Source organism: Cannabis sativa, chromosome 2 (assembly GCF_029168945.1).
Source record: "Cannabis sativa cultivar Pink pepper isolate KNU-18-1 chromosome 2, ASM2916894v1, whole genome shotgun sequence".
In the NCBI taxonomy this organism is placed as follows: domain Eukaryota; kingdom Viridiplantae; phylum Streptophyta; class Magnoliopsida; order Rosales; family Cannabaceae; genus Cannabis; species Cannabis sativa.
Genome location: NC_083602.1, coordinates 22,469,645 through 22,489,734, shown reverse-complemented (window position 1 = coordinate 22,489,734; position 20,090 = coordinate 22,469,645). Strand labels below are relative to the sequence as shown.

Genomic DNA, 20,090 nt, shown 5'->3' with positions numbered 1-20,090 from the left:
CTAAGTGTTTTAAGGATAAATACATTAAGGGGTAGAACGATAAATTTATCCCTACTCTATGTGAATCATCTATAGAGGATCTTTGATTATTGGATTATAATAATGGATAATTAATAATTTATCTATATATGAAACATATAGAGCGTTTTATGTAATTAGGAGTGTAATTTTAAATCTATAATGGAGTCCAGAGGAATTAATAAGATAGAAAATTTACTCGGTAAATTTTAGAACTTCTTATTGGGAACTTGATTAAGTATGCTCATGGTCCTCGCACTAGTTGAGATAATATTGGCTTGTAGACTCATTTAATTGGTTTTAATTAATCAATTAGAATTCGAAATTAAACTATGTCTTGTTTATAAATTTTCACTAAACAATAACTTATTTGAGAAGAAAAAAGGTTTTTGAGTTTATTTGTTAATTATGAGATTTTGTAAAATCTAATTAATAAATAAGTTAAAAGATAATTTTATTTGATAATTAACTATAATTATTAAATAGATCAATTTTATGATTAAAATTAAAATTATAGCATTTGTGAAAAAAAGGTAAGTTTGGGAAGAACAAAAGGAAAAATTAGGGATCCCCTATCCAAGCTCTTGGACCATATAATTCAGGCAGTATGTAAGATGTGATGTGACCTGCACACAAATCCTAAAAAAAAAAAAAAAAAAAAAAAAATCTGCCTAAATTCAACATTTTTTTTTTTTTTTTGAGATAAAGCTGAATTCAACATTTGATTAAGAAGGATATGACATTTAGCAATCACATTAGTATGGTCCAAAGGTGGCAAGTTAACAAAGCCCCTCTTAAAATGTCTGTGCATGGTGTTTGACAAACAATAAAAATGAAAAAGTATTTGTCTAGTTGTGAGATCATATCATAATGTTCTGTGTGATCATTTCATTTTGACGGTTTACTTTCACTCAAGTACACCTGAGTTAACAGCTTATCCAAAATTGTCTGCAACTCTCTCTTTCTCTAGATTTTTTTTTTTTTCCTTTTTAACTAGTTCAACATAATCTTGTTGATCTATAAAGACATGAACTTACAGCTCAAGCACAAAGATTTTACAACAGCAAAAAGATTAATGGTGCAACATGCTAACAGATAATAGATTTTACACAATAATAAGAATTAAAAAGAAAAAAAAATAAAAAGAGCTGATAGTTAAGAGCCATGCCTAGATGGCAAGTCGTTTACCTAGAAAAACCTGTCCTGAATTGATCATTCCATGAAGCCATTGCAGAGAGTCATTAAAGGTGGAAGGGGGTCAAGAAAGAGACTCTGCTATCTTTAAAGGATTTCAAATCTTCAGTTTCCCCTCAAATTCTTAAAGCTTGTGAATCAGTGATAGGAAAATTAAAAATAAGGACTCTTCAAGAGAAGAAATCATACTCATAATCTCCTAGCCATTAGTTCACAGGTGAATATATCATCCATGGATGTGGCAGAGTTCCCTGCGCCCACAACAGGGACAAGGTTGAAGATGGGCTCGTTGTCAATTTTAAGTGTCTGATCCATTGCAGCAAGTTCAGTGAATGCATTGGCGAACACGAAGGACAATTTCTCCAGGGGTACATGAAGGCTTGTTGGAAAATATAGCCTCAAGTACTGAAAAAATAAACTTTACATGAGAACAATACAAATGAAAATAAAGATACTAGCAGCAAAAAAAAAAACAGTGAAAACTGGAAAATATGAATACATATATATAATATGAAATGTGTCTAAGGAAAATACAAAATGCAAATATGAAGCTGACTCAAAAAATATAGATCAAAATTGTGTGGTACAAAAGGTCCGCCAAATGACACATTTATTCAAAAGATCTTTTGTTTAGTCTATTGTTGCAAATAAAAAAGAGTCAACTTAGTTTCCACTTTCTCACTATCGCATCTGATATTTTAAACCAAAGTTTTAAAGAACTCCCTAAGCCTAAATGATGTAAAGATTTGACACAAACATCCATAGTAACATGACCTTACACATCAAAATATATATACCAAGACAGTCAGAATAATCAGATTTAACAAGTGTGTATAAAGCAAACCTACCATAATGTCTTCCCAAGAGAAACCATTTTCTGTAATAACTCTGTTAAGAAGATATATACAAAATCTTGATATCTCTCTTAACTGCTCCTCTGTGAAATAATTGTCATAGTCCGTTCTATTTTCAGCACCTGAAGTTGCAGAACCGAGTTTCATTGCAACTTCACTTGTAACACACAAAATAATTGTGCATAGTTCTCCAGGAACAACACATTTTTTAATGCATTGGTCATGCCAGCTTTCATGCTGAAATCCCCAACAACTAGGACCCTGTATGCAAGATGGGTCTTTCAAAGTACCATTTGTTTCTTCAATATCCTCCGGAATAAAAAGAATGGGCTTAACTTCCACAAGCGCTCTGTAAAACATAAGCCAAGGGCATGTGATTATGAATTTGACCAAATTTCTGAAGACAAATTTAGTGAAAATGTAGAAAAAATAGTTGACAAATAAATAAATAAATATATAAGATACATAACTACACACCTTTTTGGCAGATCAGGGGCTAGGATATATAGAAAAATGGGATCGACAGCTTCAGATATGCTCTCTTTGTTGAAATGGGAAGGCCTTATTTGCTTAAGGAATACATCTAGCTTATCTTGAATCTGATGTCTCTCAGATGAGGGAATACGTGCTGAACAGTAAACGACAAATATAATAGCTGAAGTAGATATCGAACTATTAAAGCATTTTGCCACAGCTTCACTGTTTTCTAATGCCTTTTCCAACTCAGCTGTGATGCCTCCCTCACATAGGATCATTGTGGGAGGATCAAGCCCCAACTGCCCAGCCATATGAAGTATATTCTTGTGCAATGTTGCCTATCAACACACAAAAACATGAAATCAGAGCAGGCAAAGAAAATCTCTAGAATTAAATAATTGACCAAACAAGAATAAGCACATTGCTAATCCCAATTATCAATTCAGTAACAAGTATCAAGCAGCTTTGCACCTGGCTATACGGTCCAATACAACTAGGAGCCCAAGAGGAAATACTTTGTACATGTAGAACTCTTTTAGTATGGTCATTTGCCACTAAAACTTCCATGTATGCATTACCCAGCCCCACTTCCAATAAAGGCAGTTCAATTGTACTGCGCGATGGAACACCAAAACGACATTTCTCCTGTTTGATAAATCTCACATATGTTTCATTTGCCGTTGTGAATTCCTTCATATCAGCAATATAGAGATGAATATAGAGGACATTCTCCCATCCAAAACCATATTCTGCAAGTTTCAATTCCATTCGTCTTAGCACAGCTGTCAAATCTTCTTGTACACCTACCAAAATATACAGAAAACAAATAATGATTAGGTTGCAGACTAGAAACACTGACCATAAGGAATGAACCTGGGAAACAAAGAAGCTTGCAAATCTGAGTACTGGAAGCCAATTATCCTTTGATTACCTGTTGAAGAATTGGTTGAATGTTCCAACCAGCAACAAATGGAAAACGTATCACCTTTCTGTGTTCTTGAAATGTGAAGCTTATTTTCTGCAATAGTGATTGAATCTAGCACTTCAGCGGCAGACTGGACTGCAGCATCACATACTTGTGCACTGTCTCCTTCCACTTCAAAGACAGAACCCTTGTTCTCCAGACAGATCTCTTGAGTTTCGCCACTGCCAGGCAAAGAACACTGCCATTTCTTATGTTCCAAATGAAAAGCCAATGTATGAAGGACCGCAGCTGGAGCAATAGAATCTGAAGAGTGCAGAATAACTTGAAACTCATCAAGCATAATTCGAGCATTCTGTAACCACAAAAATGTATATTTATTAGAGCCGAAAAATGAATTACAATTAACATAAACTTTGAAACGGTAACATCATGGCAAGTGTAGACGTATTATGAGGTCAAAATCAAAATATAAACAATCTGAAAATATTTCCTCTAGTTGCAGAGGTCATTACCTAAAACAGATCAAATTACACAAACAAAAAAATTCTGAATAAATTATAGTGACTGCATACTCACGGCCATCATGAAGAAGAGAAGCCTCTTAACTAAGCAGGGAACAATAAAATATCCATGGGAGGAAGAAACTTACAACAAAGAGAGGGCAATCAAGTGTTAATGTTTCATATTCCCCTCCTTCACCACAAACATTAATTCCATACAACCTGCCAAGGATGATAGTTAGCCAAAAAAAAATTACAATGCTAAGCTCAAAAAGGGGGAAAATAGCATACCCTTTCAACTTATGCAGATAGGGACTCAGGGAAGCTAAATCTTTGCCCAAGTGCTTTGTCGGGTCCAACCCCATTGCAGCGACCTATAAAAGGAGAAAAAAATACTGTTTAATAGACGGCTGAACTCTTTCCAAAATATAGCAAGAAAAGTCATAACTAAATAACAAGTGAAATTAAAAATTATACCTTCACAGTAATAGCCAATATCTCACTTGCAATCTGATTGTAATAGAAAAGAAAATCATTTCATGAGATGTAAGAACTTTCAATGTTAAATGAACAAATTCACATACAAAAGTACAAATTACCATCTCTTGAAGGAGCAATGACTGATCCTGCTTCCACAAATACGCCAGGGAAACAAGCCCTAACCTTGAACACACACTTTCCACCCGCAGCCTCTGATAATCTGATGCAATGGCACCAGAAGATACTGCACCAACAGAGGGTATCTGTTTCTTCACTTCATTTAGCAAAATGAACATATCTTCAACTTCATCACCTGGAGTTGTTGTATAGGTAAGCTTCTCATGCCTGAAAAGTCCACAAAATTCATTGGAAACTGAAAAGTAAGCTTTATATGCACCATACTATAACAGGACACAGCATGCTTTGAGAAGACCAAAACGCCTAGTAAAACTGCAAGCTCTTGTTCTGTAGGGAAGATCCTTTATTCGAGAACAAAGATCACATTAAAATAACTTTATATAAAACGCTGCAGCCTTCAAAAAGATTTAAATCCTTCTACATCTGAAATCTGACCACGAAGCTAGTTATACTATTTTGTGACTGTTTCCCATATAACTATTTCAAAAACATTTTCATAGTAAGACGATGTGAAGAAAACGATGGAACCTTCCGAAATATAAGATACAGGTTTTACCAAAAGTTTCTGCATAAAGGCTTGCCTTGTGGATCCTTGTATTCTCCTTCTGAATAGGGGAAGTCCCATGCATTCAGCATAGCTAACGATTATTTGGTGCCCAACCTGATAAAAGCAATCAATAGTCCAATCCATAAACAGCTAATTAATTATACATTTGAGGGTAATTGAAGCTCAGAGTCACAAACACACACACACACTCACCCAACCAAACCTATCCAATACTACTAGCCTCAATAGTCTGGCATATTTCTTCATTAAATAAAGTTCTGGGGCATTCATTAATTTTCTTCTTTAAAAATAAATAAAAGCTTACAGTTTGATACATGTAACTATCGAGCTCGTCAACTGAATCATCAACTGGCATCAAGTTCGCCAATGCCACAACCTAACCGATGAAAACATGAATAGGTGGAGAAGAAGATATATTAGAAATCAAATTCCAGTGGGCAGTCGAGTTTAAGAAGATGGTGATGGTAATGATTGTAAAAATGAATTTGAAAGAAAAAGAAAGAGTATAGTAGCTGAAATATAAACAGGGGATTTGAAAGTGGAAGGACCTGGTGACCATATTGGATGCATTTCATCATGGCGTAGCAGCTATCCTTGCCACCGCTTACTAAAGCAACCACCTTCATCACTTCTGAGTTCTGATTTCTGGCTCTTCTGACAAGTGATGCTGTTGCTACTGCTGCTGTCTTCCTCACACTCGCTCAAATCCGAAGCCAGGTGGTGAACCTCCAAAGTCCAAACCCTGATCCAACTTTATGGATTTACCTTCTTCTTTGATAGGTTGCGTTTGTTTACATACACGAGTCAGGGAGAGACCTGACCAAACTCTGTTGTTTAACCATAAAATTAACTTCGTTTTTATTATAACACTAAATTGATGGCAAAAGTATATCTTATATATATTTACCCTATTATTTATTTTATTTGTTCATATTAAAAAAATTAAGTCAATTACTTATATGCTCTTCCCTCTTTCGCAACTCTCAAATTTTAATATATGAAAATATTACTTTATTTATTCTTCTTTTGAGGAAATTTAAATTATATAAGATTGAAACATTAACAAATCAGCACTCTTCTTCTCCAAACCAAGGTTTACAATAATGCTTACTTCTTTACTTTTCTGAAAGGATAATAGTACTTGTTTTTATTTATTTAGTTTGTTATAGAAACAAGGTGCATAAAAAAATACTACATCAATTTAAGTTATTCAGTTGTCTGGATGTGCTTTTTCTGTTTAGCTGAAAGCGAGTCTTATCTCAACTCAATTTGAATCTGTCCATTTAAGTTCCATCTCAGAATTACTTTCCTTCACATATGATATGCTAGATTCTATGATTATTCTAAATGATATCATTAAATGAAATATATACTTTATGCAACCGTTGCATCTTTAAGCATAAACTTGGTATATAGTATAGACTATCAAAATGAATACCCACCAAGCAAACACATAACAAAATGAACTATTTCATCATAGGAGCCGCAAAACTTGACAATAGTTGTAGAGTAGTAGACTACAATACCAAGCTTCTTTTTTCAATTATCATCTCTTAAGCCATTAGTAGTTAATCACCGCTGTTTCACTCGACCCCACCCAATCAATATAGGGAGCCAACGAAAAATTGTGGGAATGATGGGGCCGAGAACTGAAAATTGACCAATCGGGAACCGAAAATAAAAAAAAAAAAATCAACACTGAAAACCAATTTATAATGACAAAAGACCGATCCAAAATTCCTAGATGAGAAATAAAATCTGAAACCACCCAGCATGTATCTAAAGAGCCAACCACTAACTTGAAAGAAATAATTTTTTTTTTCTGGGGAAAAATAGAAGGGGGTGAGGAAAAGAGAGACTAACATAGCTGATAACTTACAACTGAAGGTTAAATTTTGGGAGAAAGTAAAAGAAAAAGGTGAGAGGGGGAAGGAATTGAATGTTCTTAAATACTTTAAATCTGGCTGTGTTTGATCGATCAACTATCAGCAGACAGCTACTCCTCGTGCAACTTCTAATTTGTATGAGAGGCAGGCAAATGGGCTGTTGATTGTAATCAATCAATGCTGTGTCAATAACTGCACTCGAATATCTGGAAATTATTAATATTATTGCTGTGGCACGCAATGCCTTTCCCACACTGCGCAACCCAGATTTCCCCTTTTGATAGATTCAGGTCTCTCTCTACACTGTGTGCCCATTCAGTAACTGATCCCTATGGACTTGGATGGATGGCCAGTTTAAAGATTGAATTAAGAAAAAATTTCTTGTCAGGGCCTGCAACAAAACAAAAACAAATAAAGGGAGTTCCCATGGATATATATATATAATCATTTGCTATAGTCATAAAGAGAATGAACACAAGGAAATAACTTGTTTCTCGTGAAGATTAACATGTGAATGTGATCCATCTATGGCGCATTTGAGTTCATAGGTAATGCATTTAGCAACAGCATACCAGCATGCCAGAATGAAAAACTAAAAACATATTTGCATATAGAGGTTGTGAATACATGCACCAAAACTTGATTTTCTTTAGTGCAGATGAGAGAAAATGAAAATCTAGCTGTTCTGAGATTATTTATATTTATCTGATGTTTATCATGTGCACAGTGCTCTTATCAAATTATTGACGCCCAAGAGCTAAAAAATAGAATAAAAAGCCACAGTCGAAACCATTTAACCATCCTAAATTTATCACATGTATGGGAAATGTGATGAATGATATCATTTTGAAGGACTCTCAAGTATCTGTATGTGCCTGAGTAAAGGGGTCATTCTTTACTTGCATAATTAATAAGAGCAACCAAACTTTGGCCAGACAATTTACATAGTGACTCAGAAAACAACTTAATTAGCTTAGCTTACTTAATGAACTCAGAAGGGAGCCTCGAGTGATTCGTCCCAAACTTCTGCACTTCCATTGGAAGCATCTTCAACATCTTCTTCCATTGAAAGCCTAATATATTCTCTATGTGCAAAGCGATCCCACTCTGTCAAGGTTGGATTTTCACGTTCCTGTTCATATCACAGCACCATCAAACCCAAAACTAACAATGGAAATGATATCACTTCTACAAAAAATTTGTTCCAATTAGTTGATGTGTATCATGTACCTGGCGGATGAGGAACGGATCACGAGTTTCAAATGCCATAAACTTATTAAGGTTGAAGAGGATATTGAAAACACTTCCGGAAAGTTTACAACCTTTTAAGTCACGGAGGGTAATATAGCTCTCATTCTGCAAGAGAAAGGAACTCAATGTCAACCTCAAATGAAACTCTCTCAACACAATTGATTTAGAAAAGAAAAAAAAATGTGTTGGGTGAAATAGCTAGACATGACCAACTGAAATTCTCATAAAACATTCTACTAGACAAATTACGGCTATAACTTTCTTTAGCATTCTCAACATACACGACTATATACCGTACCAAGCCAATACTCATTGGTTTATTTGCATACTGTCTACAGATGTGGTGGATAACAGATTAATTCAAACATTAATAGAATACTAAGTTGCAGACTCTCCTTAGCCTGAATTTAAAAATTCACATAATTCGCTTGACGAAATAAAAATTCAATGAAACTTAGTTAGCTAGAAATATGTACTAGCAACATTGATTCACCACTTAAGAAATGGATAGAAATTATAAATAAGTGGATAGGGGAAAATGGTGAATGCAGGAAAGGGAGTTTAATCCACTGAAACCATCAAATTAAGACATTTTTTTTATTATAAAAAAAAAGTGACTAATATAGAAAACGTAAAACCTCGGGTCCTATCATGTCAATTATCTGGCATAGTATATCCTCAAAAAGGACAGGTTCTTGTGCCATACATTCCATCCGATGCAATTGCTCCTCGTAAAAGAATTGCAGTTCATTTCTTGTTAAAATTCCATTTCCATCCAAATCTATGCACTTGAACCTACAAGAAAATTAATGTCAGAACTACGCAAGCTGAAGGGCATAGCAAGTACCATAAATAGAGAAAGCAAAGCATTCATTAGTACTGCTAAGCTAAGCTGATCAACAGTCCTTTACCAAACTAAAATCAGAACATATGTTGCTTGCAGATTTATAAAATCAGATCATATGTTGCTTGTATATGTCCCTCCTCTAAGTTAATTTAATATAAAAGTAAAGAGACATGTCACATCCATAATGATGATGAGTGAAAAATAGGAATAGCATATTACTCTGAACTTAGGCAACTGTTCTAGCATAATTTTTTTTCTTGTAAGCTGGAAAGGCTACCTCAGAAAAGTAGCATATTTATAAGAAGACCAAGAAACGAAAAGATGAAAGAATATTAAAATTAGAGTGATCCAGCCAAAAGCAACATAACAAAAAAAAAACAGACAAAATTTGGGTGCAGACATACCAATACTCAAGGCTAGGCTCAGATGATTTATCCTCCTCTGACAGAATGAAGTAAACAAAATCTTCATAGCCCATTTTTCCTTCAACTTTACTGGTAAACTTTCTGGGGATCTGCCAGCCAAAAGAAAGGTGATAAATAATTCTAAAACTTAATAATAAATCTGACCAGCACTAGAGGGAAGACAGAAAATATATCTTTCTTATTGAATACCAAAAAAAAAAATCCTTTGTATGTAATGGTAATTATAAAAACAAAACATTGCAGCAACACAAACCTGGGTAAATATTCTATCAACAATACGGTAGGTAAGTGCATGGTTACCATATCTGATAAGATTTTCTTTATCGATCAAAAAATCATGGTCCGTATCCAGCTCCCAGAACTTGCAATATATGACATAAAAATGCTCATAAGAGAAGTATCTGTCAAAGAATAACACGGGACAAAAAGATGTTAGTATTTTTAGAAACCTGATATCATGTTACAAGGAAGCATACTCATGCAATGAAATCTTATCATAATCATGTGAGAAGTGAAAACTAGTGATATGGTTTCTATTCTATACCAGTAATATAATAACCACGCACAGCTACGACAAGTCCTTATCCAGAATATTTACCTCAACACTTTGTTGATGTCCTCTTCTTCATCTGCATGTTGCATGGCATCAATCAGGTTCCCACGTTTCAGCTCCCTGAGGGTAAGATGACCGGTCCCGCATCTATTTATGTAGTAAAATATTCTGTATATAACAGTTTCAGCTGGCCATTGCAATAATATTTCAAAAGTTAAAAACATAAACTAAAAAGTAAGAGAAATAATTAAATAGCTTTTATAGCCATATCATTGCCACAATAATTCAAAATTTAAACAAATAATATCCCATGTAAATATTTTAATACAAGTTATAAACAACAGACTAGATAATATCACTACAGTCTATACTTCTGAGAACGAGTGTAAGTTCTCATCTTAGAAAATAGCCTAGATACACATAGAGAGCACAAGTCCTAAGAAATTCCATATCTAGCCAGCTCAAAGCTCCACTTTCTCCTCTAGTAAAACAATAATCAACTGTCATAGAGACAACTTGCATACACAAAGCAAACAGTCCAATAAGAACTCAGAAGTGGTATATGGTCATATATCCATGTAAATATCAAAATATAAAGCCAAAAGAAGCTTAAAAAGCTATAGTCGTATATATAAAATTGAAGATAAGTTCCTCACTAGTGTATATCCCACATTTCATTTGAAATTCATACTAGTATTCGATGCACATTTTCAACAACTGGAATTAAGCCATCAAAGTAATAAATAATGAATCATGGGAAATGGTAAACATTTAATCATGGAGAACAAACCATATCTTTCCTGAAACTCAGGTGTGCTTTGTAGAAACTCTAACCCTGGATGAGTTGCCAAAAGTTCACGTAGCACAGGCTTAAAGTCATCCTGTCATCAAAGAAGCATTGAAAAAATATATACCGTATCAATTAATCAAACAAGAGAAATACTACAATTGTGAACACAGTTCCAATCCTTAGCAACAAGTAATTAATAACTTTTGGATCTTCAAAGATAATTAGCTGGCTATGATGACATTATTCACATGGAATGAATTTAAGAAGACAAAATAAAATAAAAGATAACCTGAGTAAGGTACTTAAGATCCGGTTGCTTTAGAATCACATATATTTGAGTAGCCATATCCATAGTCAACATATTTCCATTGATCCAATAATCAACAAAAGCATCTCTACAAACAAAATAGTTAATATATAAGAACTGATACATGTGAACTGTACAAACTTATCTACAAACAAAATAGTTAATATATAAGAACTGATACATGTGAACTGTACAAACTTATTAATTTCACGTATTCATTTTAACAAACACCAAAATAACCATTTTGCAAAAGAGCTCATTCAAATTTCAGTTAAGTGGATGTCCCCACTTGACTAAAAAGATTTTAAAAAAAAAAAATTACCAAGGACACCGTTCACTCAAAAAAGAAAGATCAATCCACCCTAATTCCAAATTTATCAACTATACACATAAGCTAAACGTTAATCCCAAATCACAGAGTGAAAGTTACTTTTAGTGTTTCTCGACTTTTGAAGAAAGCCACTATCACTCAAACACAAGCCTACATACCACAATACTTTCAAATTCTGTATGCAGATTTCTAGGGAAAAAAAAAATTGACAAGCAAGACTTTCTCTAATTTACTAAAGCTACATTTGATCCACATAACAAAATCTTCCATAATATGCAAGAACTGTAATACAAAAGAGATCATTCAGCCAATATATGACCTAAAAAAGTTGATCTCAAAAACTCAAAGTTTGCAAATTATTTAGGCACAACACCATAACGCAAATTTCTAAAGAGTGATGAGGTCCACCAATTCTCTCCCCTGGTAAGTATACTGTAAATAAAAGTGATGCTCCCCAACAAATATTTTTGAAAAGAATAAGAAGGATGATTTCCTGTTCATTTAAAGAATGAGATACATAAAATTTACTGTTTGAATGGATGTGGGAAGCAAGAAGACTTGAGGCCATCTAACATATTAAAAAAAAAATGAATGTTGGTGTTTCTTCTTGGTAGAAAAGCAAAAAGATAGACCAATGAAATAGAAAGCAACAGTGTAACATCCACCACAAAGACTCTTATGCAAGTACAATGCAAAAAGGACTCTCACAACGTTCCGAAACCAAAAAATGTTCAAATACCTTGTTACATAACCAGCATTGCTAGCATCAATCTTTTTGAAAAGAGCCGTAGAGAAAAATGATGGCAGCTTGCAAATTTCCTTCGTAACAGATTTAAATTCTGAAATGAAAACAGAAATTAAAAAATCCGCTATTGGAGTCAGACCATTACTTATCCTTATATCAAAAGTTTATCTCACCACTAATCTGTAATCCATCCAAGTGACCATAGAAGAACTGATTAATCCTAAACAAGCATTGTTCTTTTAACTCGTTTGCAGGTGGACGACCATTTTGAAAGTAAAACTGCAAGCCACAAAAGCACAAATATTAGAACCAATCAAACACAGTTCAGTAATCAAGTCAAAAGATAGTGAGTTGAGTCCCTCTCCCCCAATTCTCAATAAATAAATAAATAAAAAATGAAACACGTAGCAAAAGGCCCCCTTATTACAGAAAATTATAAGAATTCTTCTCGAACCTGAGGTATCAATTCTTTAACTGGCTCGCTAATTAGTTTCAATGGAGAACCCAGATTAGAAGGGCCAGTCCTCTGTTTCATTATGCGAGGAGAGCCAGATGTACTTCTAGGTGATAGAGGAGGAGCACTTCCTGCAGGAAACATGGAAGGCAAAGAATTGCTAGAAGTGGCATGTGGACTAGAAGAGTTTCCAGGCACATTCAACGGACCACCTGATTTAGCTTCATTGAGCAATGTCGTCACCTACACTCGAAAATGTTGAAAACAGACAATTAGCACACTCTCCACTTTATTGGCTTTGCAAAATAAATCTCGTTAAAATACAGATATTGGACAAGAATAATCCGCCTTCCAAAATATTTATTTTAAAAAGAATAATTCTTTCCAAGATTGCTAATAATTTCGTTTTCTTTCATAAAGAATTGAGTAGAATTAATATATTGATAAATACTTAAGAGAGATAAAGACGAGAATTCTAAAGAATTAATACAAACACGATTCAGAGTAATCAGCCACAAGTATATTTTTTCTCCTCCGCCTTGTTTATACATATACCCATTCAACAACAATCACCACTTTCAATAATCAACAGAATCGAGTCTGAATCAATTTATAGCATATCAACATCAGGCTAAAGAAAATAAATCAACCAAAAAGCCTTCTTTGATTTCAATACACTAATCTTCGCACAGAATTGACAAAACATATAAAAAAAAATTAATCAAACGAGGAAAGAAAAAACATAACAAAAAACAGATAACCTATAAATTAATTCGAATTGCGAGATTCAAAACAACACAATACTAATATGAAATAGAAAATACCAGACGATTAGTGTCGGGAAGCGCAAGCCAATGCTCAAAAATAGTATCGACAAAACCTGGATTCGCTTTCATGGCCAAAGGAGAGACCTCAGAGAGCTGTAACAGGTCGGCGTCGAACGACGCCGCATCCCCGACGATTTCCATACTCATGGATGACGAAACACATATACTAGATCAACGAACCCTAGATTTGCAAATCCGAAAACAAGAGCGTTCACTCCAATGGCCAAACCTCTTGAGGTGTGGAATGGGGGAGAGAAAACCCTAGATCTTCGAAAAGTAAATTTTGATTCCTTGAAGAAGAAGGTGGATGTAATTGGAGATATAAACGGGAAAGGAATGAATGAAAAGTCAGAGAAAATGAGAATGGAAATTTTGTTTCAGAGATCGATGAAATTTTCAGTGGGGAATAGCTACAAAATGAAATGAAATAAAATGAAAATAAAAAAGGAAAGAAAGAGAGCAGAAAAAGATCTGTGAAATAACACATGAAATTCTGATAAATTCGGTCTGAAGTGGGACACGTGTCATGTTTACGAATTATTTATAATTAGAAAAAAATAATGTTATGATCTAAGCATAATTTATATGGATAATTAAATATAATACTACTTTTAAAATATATATGTTCAAATATTTTATTTTATATTTTTCTCAAAAAAAAATTTATTTATATTTTTAAAAAAATTAAATATAAATAATAGAAAAATAACGTTTGAACAAAATCAAAATAACCAAAAAAAAAATACAAATAATAATAAATTAATAAAAATACAATATAAAAATATATAAAATAAATGTATTTTCTATAAATAAAATCATAAAAATATTTAAAATTTCATATAATCATATTTTCTTTTCTTTTTTTTTTGTATATTTATAAAATAGGGATATTGGCGGCTAAACCACTTTAATTTTACGGTTTGTAACAATTAACCACAAAAACTGAAATTTTGACGGCGTAACTACCTAAATCCTGGTTCTGTTTTGATCTGTACCCCTTCGTCCAAAAATCACAGTTAAGTTCCACGGTGGACTGTCCACGTGTACACACTTGTACACGTGGTAAATTTTTAGTGGTCCACGTAATTTTAGTTTTAAAATAATTATAAATATTTAAAAAAAATAAAAAAATCAAATTAAAAAAATAATTTTTTTTTTTACTTTTTTTTCCTTTTTACTCAGGGAAATGATATGAAACGATTATTATCATTGTGACTCAATTATGATTGAGTAAAAGAAACAGTCATTACCGTTATGAGTAATTACTCCTGAAACTGCAGATAGATTTCTTACTTATCGTTTGCTGTATCGAGCAACGATAGTGACATATGTAGCTCGTGGTTAACGAGTGGTAAAGGTACTTTATGAAGTACCGGGATTGTGTGGTTATGATGATGTGAAATAGATCAAACATGTTATAATGTGATGAGTTGTAATTGAATAAGCTTTGTTATAATGTGACTGAATGAATGTTATATTGCTTATGAAATTAGTCACTTTCCTTGCAGAGCCTCAGTGACTCATGGAAAGTAAGAGTAATTGTTCATAGGAACGTAAAAATTGGAGTGCTTTGCGAAGCACTGAGAATATATGGTTATGTGTTGATTAAATATTCATTTAGGGTAATGATGAAGATGTTGACTAAGATGTTGTGGTTTTCCTATATTGTGTAATATGCATGTGATTATATAAATGTTAAAACTATATAGATATGCATGATGGATATGCGTGAGTCACAAATATATATACGTTATATTGAGATGTGAATATCTGCGTTTACAATGCTTTTGATTTAATATCTTTTCTTGCTGAGTCATTGTGACTCACGGGTGCTTCGTGGTGCAGGTAAGAAAGTTAAAGCTATGTTTGGGAATCAGAGGTCTCCCAGCAATGTACATATCAGTCGTGGTGTCTTGGCTTTCGGGAAGCAGGATCGACCCTTTTTTCTATGTTTGAAAATATAACCTTACTTGTGTATTAGTGGTTTTGTAATTTGTTATAACAAAATTTATAAATAGGGGATCCCCCACATTATAGTGGTACTTTTGGAAGTTTGTATTCTAATTTGAAACTATTAAGTGTTTTAATTTAAACCACACTTTTCCTAAACTAATAGATTAGGAAGAAATAAGTTTGTAAAAGCACATACATGGCGTCCCTGAGGGTCAGGGCGTTACACAATAAGTCTAGTAGTGTGGTAAGGAATTATGTTCAACATGTGATCAATTTAAAATAACATAATATCCTTATTAGTCCTCAATTTCACTGATACCGTGATGCTTAATGAATAAGCCAGTGAAACTAACCATACACTACTTAACAAATAAGTCAGTGTCACTAAACATGCTTAAAAAATTAAGCCAACAAAATATCATTGTCATTAAGTAATTAAACTTAAAAGACAATAATCACAGCAAGATATGAACTACATGCTTTCAATTTAATTATTCTCGAGAATATAACAAAGCCTAACTGAAAGCATAAACATCCAATAATAAAAAAAAAAGTATTGCCCCACAAAGTAGTTCATAACATCAACAAGTAAATTACATATAAATGTAATCTCAAAAGATAGAACATGAAACTCCCACTAACCCAAAGGAGCAAAAGATTATAAAATGCCCATATCAACCACATGTTTATTAAACTACACGACACTTAATCATTAAGTTAGAGGATCTGTTAACATCGACTTGGTCGTACAATATTCTTGACCAAGTCTCTAACAGTGAGATACTTTATTTCCATATATTTTGAAGCACTACTGATCTCATTATTCTTTGAAAAGAATACAACAATATTATTATCATAATAGATTAGCATAAAATAGGAAATAGAAGCAACTAGTCGTATCTCTAAAATCAAAATTCTTTAACCATAAAGCTTAGAAAGATGCCCCATAACATACGACAAACTCAACATATATAGTAGATGATGTGATTAAAGTCTATTTAACACTTTTTCTAAGAAATAGCAACACCAACAAAAGTAAAAATATAGCTAGAAGTTGACTTTAAATCATCTACACAACCACCAAATCTGAATGCGAATAACTAACAGCTTGAAAATTGTCAAAATATTTATACACAAGCATAAAACTCTTCGTTCTATGCAAATATCTCAAAACTTTCTTGGTTGCAACCCAATGATCATGGTCAGGATCAAATAAATATCTCCCAAGAACATCGACCATGAAAGCAATGCCAGGTCTAGTGCAAACCTAAGCATATATCAAACTCTCTACTACATTTGCATATGGGATATTCTTCATTGCTTCTCTTTTTAAGTCGTCCTTGGGACAATGTTGCTTAGTAAATTTGTCTCTTTTAGAATAGGAACAGAACAAGGCTTACAAAAATTTTATGTTTAACCTGTTGAGCACACGATTAATGTAAGCTTTCTTGAGATAATCCAAGAAATTTTCGATTCTTATCATGATGAATCTCAATCTCCAAAACAAAAGATGCCTCTCCAAGATCCTTCATATCGAAAAAATGGTAGACATAAAAATTTTGGTCTGATTTGGTAATGACAAATCACTGCTGGCAAGTAAAATGTCGTCCACATAAAGAACAAGAAAAATATGACGACTCTCATTAATCTTCATATAAATACACTAGTCAAACTTGTTCTCGATGAAACCCAATAGTGTCACAACCTTATCAAACTTCAAGTACCACTGGTGAGATGCCTATTTGAGACTACAAATGGATCATTTCAATTTGCAAACCAAATTGTCATTTCCATTTTTCTCGAAGCCTTCAGGTTGAGACAAATAGACTTGCTCACTCAATTCTCCATTCAGAACAACAGTTTTAACAACCATTTGATGCAACTCTGAATCAAAGTGCGCAACTAAATCCATAATAATTCTAAATGAATCTTAAGTGAAAATAAGTTTGAAAGTTTAAGTGTAATCAATACACTCTTTGAGTAAAGCCTTTTGTCACTAACGTGATTTATACCTTTCAATATGTCCCTTATTATTCTTTTTAGTTCTTAAAATCCACTTGCAACCTATTGGTTTGAAACCATCAAGTAATAGAACTAACTTCCACACATTATTTTTGTCCATGAACTTAATCATATCATCCATAGCTTTTATCCATTTTGAAGATTATGGACTATTAAGTGCTTCACTATAAGTGACAGGATTCACAAATTGATCAATATCATATTCTCCTTCTCCAAGGTAAACAAAATTATCATGACACTTTGTTGACTTCTTTTGTCTTTGAGATCTCCATAGAAGAGGTACTTCTGGAATAACCTCTATTTGTTGATCATCATTTTGAATGACATATTCCACAATTGGATTTCTTCGATAACAAGACCCTCATTAACAACAAAACCTTCTTCAATAATAGGACCCTCGTCATCTTAGATATTAGGAGCAATATATTCATCAGCAATGGGAGCGTTATCAACTAAAGTAAGAGTAAGACTGCTATTATTATCATCTCTTGAAAAAAAAAACATAGGAATAAAAATTCCTGTAGATGACTCCCCCATTTCAAGAGATGTTGAAGGAATATTTTTAGCAACATCAAATTCTAGAAATTTAGCAGTCTGAGATTCAATAATTTACATACCACGAGTAGGACAGTATAAGTGATAGCCTTTTGAGTGCATTTGATAACCAATGAAATAACAGCGAACTATTATCAAATCTAACTTTTTCAAATTAGAATCATAAATCCTTATTTTAGTTGGACAACCCTATACACGAAGATGATTCCGACTAGGCTTTCTCTCACTCCACAACTCAAAAGGGGTTTTGGGAACAGATTTACTTAGAACGCGATTTAAAATATAAGTTACAGTCATAAGTGCTTCACCCCATAAAAACTTTGGAAGATTTGATCTACTCATCAAGCATCTAACATATCCATGAGAGTGCGATTTCTCCTTTCAGCAAGGCCATTCTGCTCAAGTGAACCTGACATAGTGTATTGAGAAACTACACTATTTTCTGGAAAATATTCAGCAAAAGGCCTCATGTGTAGTCCAGATTTTGAATAACGACCATAATATTCTCCTCCACGATCTAAAAGAACAACTTTGATGACTCTTTCTAATTGTTTCTCAAGAACATTTCGAAAGATTTTGACTTTATCAAGAGCGTTAGATTTTTCTTGAATCAAGTGAAGCCATATTGAGAAAAATCATTTATGAAAGTTATGACATACGTGTATCCTTAACGTAGTGGAATAAGGTCCACTAATGTCAGTGTGGATAATCTCTAATAAAGATTGACTACGGTTGGCAGTCTTCTTTCTTGTTGTAGTCAATTTATCACGCGTACAATCAACACAAGTATCCCAACTAGAAATATTAAGAGGATGAAGAAAATTTTAGCTAGAAGTAATCGATCAACTATTTCTTTAGAAATATGACCCAAATTATTGTGCCATAATAATAAGAATATTTCCTTAAAATAAGAGGAGAAGTTAAGGGAGCCAATGACAATTTAAAAGACCATCAGAATAAAAAAAAATCACTAATCTAGAGTCAAACATAATGTCAACATTATGATTGGCAAAAGGAAAAGAATATCATTATTTAACCAAAAGCGGAAGCGAAATTGAATTCCTCTTAAAAGTAGGAACATAGAAGGTATTGTTCAAAGCAATCTGAACACTAAACTATAATTCAAGAATAAATGTACCAACATAAATAATATCGAATCCAACATCATTGTCACTTTAAGCTTTGACTCTTTCTCACTTGGCTTTCTGAGATTCCTAGCCCCTGGTTGTGGTTGCTTTTATTCATATTTTCTCAATCTTTTTTTTTTTTGTTGGCCTTGAGTTAAGAAACATAGTGAGAAAATTCACGCTTTTCCTTTTAAAGTTGATTTCCTCAGCTACACACTGAGAAATGAGGTTACTAACACTCCGTGTTTTATTATAAGTTTTTAGGTTGTCTTGGTAAAGCTAAAAGGGGTAAGAAGTACATGAAGAACTCAAAGAATGGTGTAAGAGTCGGGAAGAGGAATATTGCGATCTTTCAAGTCGGACTGAACATTAATAATTTTTAAAATAAAATCTCGCACTCCTTTGATTTATCATACTGAATGGTTGTCATTTCATTCATAAGATGTCCAGCTGCAACGTTTTCACGAGTGTAAAATAGTTTTTCTACTGTTTTGAAAAACTCATTAGCATTTGAGGTGTTTGGCAAACCATTAAATAAAAGTTCAGGAATTGAACTGTTCATAGCAATAAGACAAAGATGATTTGAATTTTTCCACTATGCATGAAGAGTTTTCTGGGTAATAGTGCTAATATCAGTAAGATCAGTAGATTTTTCTTCTCGCAGGCATAAGTCCAAATCTAGTATGCCTAAAGTAATTTTCACATCTCGTTTCCATGTCTTAAAGTTGGAAGCATTCAGAATTCAGATGAAAATATTATTGTTGTTCCCAAAAAGGAGGCCAAAAAATCTAAAAATTAAAACTTGATCAAGCTATATGAGCCAAACAATTAGAAAATACTGTAGAGTCAACTGGTCATTATAA

At 33.3% G+C, this 20,090-nt stretch overlaps 2 protein-coding genes across 4 annotated transcripts; both read right to left on the bottom strand.

Annotated features, from left to right (window-relative positions):
* Positions 1-738: 738 nt before the first annotated feature.
* Positions 739-6,514, bottom strand: LOC133034842 (diphthine--ammonia ligase-like). 3 transcript variants are annotated; one of them, XM_061110279.1, is made up of 13 exons: positions 5,703-6,076; positions 5,459-5,530; positions 5,168-5,247; positions 4,568-4,793; positions 4,446-4,478; positions 4,260-4,342; positions 4,118-4,190; positions 3,475-3,820; positions 3,015-3,346; positions 2,544-2,881; positions 2,061-2,415; positions 1,402-1,617; positions 739-1,297 (listed from the first exon to the last, which is right to left on the bottom strand). In XM_061110279.1, the coding sequence occupies exons 1-12, from the start codon at positions 5,778-5,780 to the stop codon at positions 1,402-1,404; spliced, it is 2,232 nt and encodes a 743-aa protein (XP_060966262.1). In that variant the 5' UTR covers positions 5,781-6,076; the 3' UTR covers positions 739-1,297. The 3 variants fall into 3 exon arrangements, with proteins under 3 accessions (XP_060966262.1, XP_060966261.1, XP_060966263.1); XM_061110278.1 differs by having other exon boundaries at positions 739-1,617; positions 5,703-6,514; XM_061110280.1 differs by lacking the exon at positions 5,703-6,076 and having other exon boundaries at positions 739-1,617; positions 5,143-5,247; positions 5,459-5,533.
* A 332-nt stretch (positions 6,515-6,846) lies between these two features.
* On the bottom strand, positions 6,847-14,097 carry LOC115719174 (serine/threonine protein phosphatase 2A regulatory subunit B''beta). Its single transcript, XM_030648114.2, has 13 exons — positions 13,568-14,097; positions 12,744-12,986; positions 12,463-12,568; positions 12,284-12,383; positions 11,196-11,301; positions 10,907-10,997; positions 10,162-10,303; positions 9,817-9,964; positions 9,543-9,652; positions 8,930-9,086; positions 8,271-8,396; positions 8,023-8,172; positions 6,847-7,431 (listed from the first exon to the last, which is right to left on the bottom strand). Exons 1-12 carry the CDS (start codon positions 13,715-13,717, stop codon positions 8,032-8,034), a joined length of 1,620 nt encoding a protein of 539 aa, XP_030503974.1. The 5' UTR covers positions 13,718-14,097; the 3' UTR covers positions 6,847-7,431; positions 8,023-8,031.
* Positions 14,098-20,090: the final 5,993 nt, after the last annotated feature.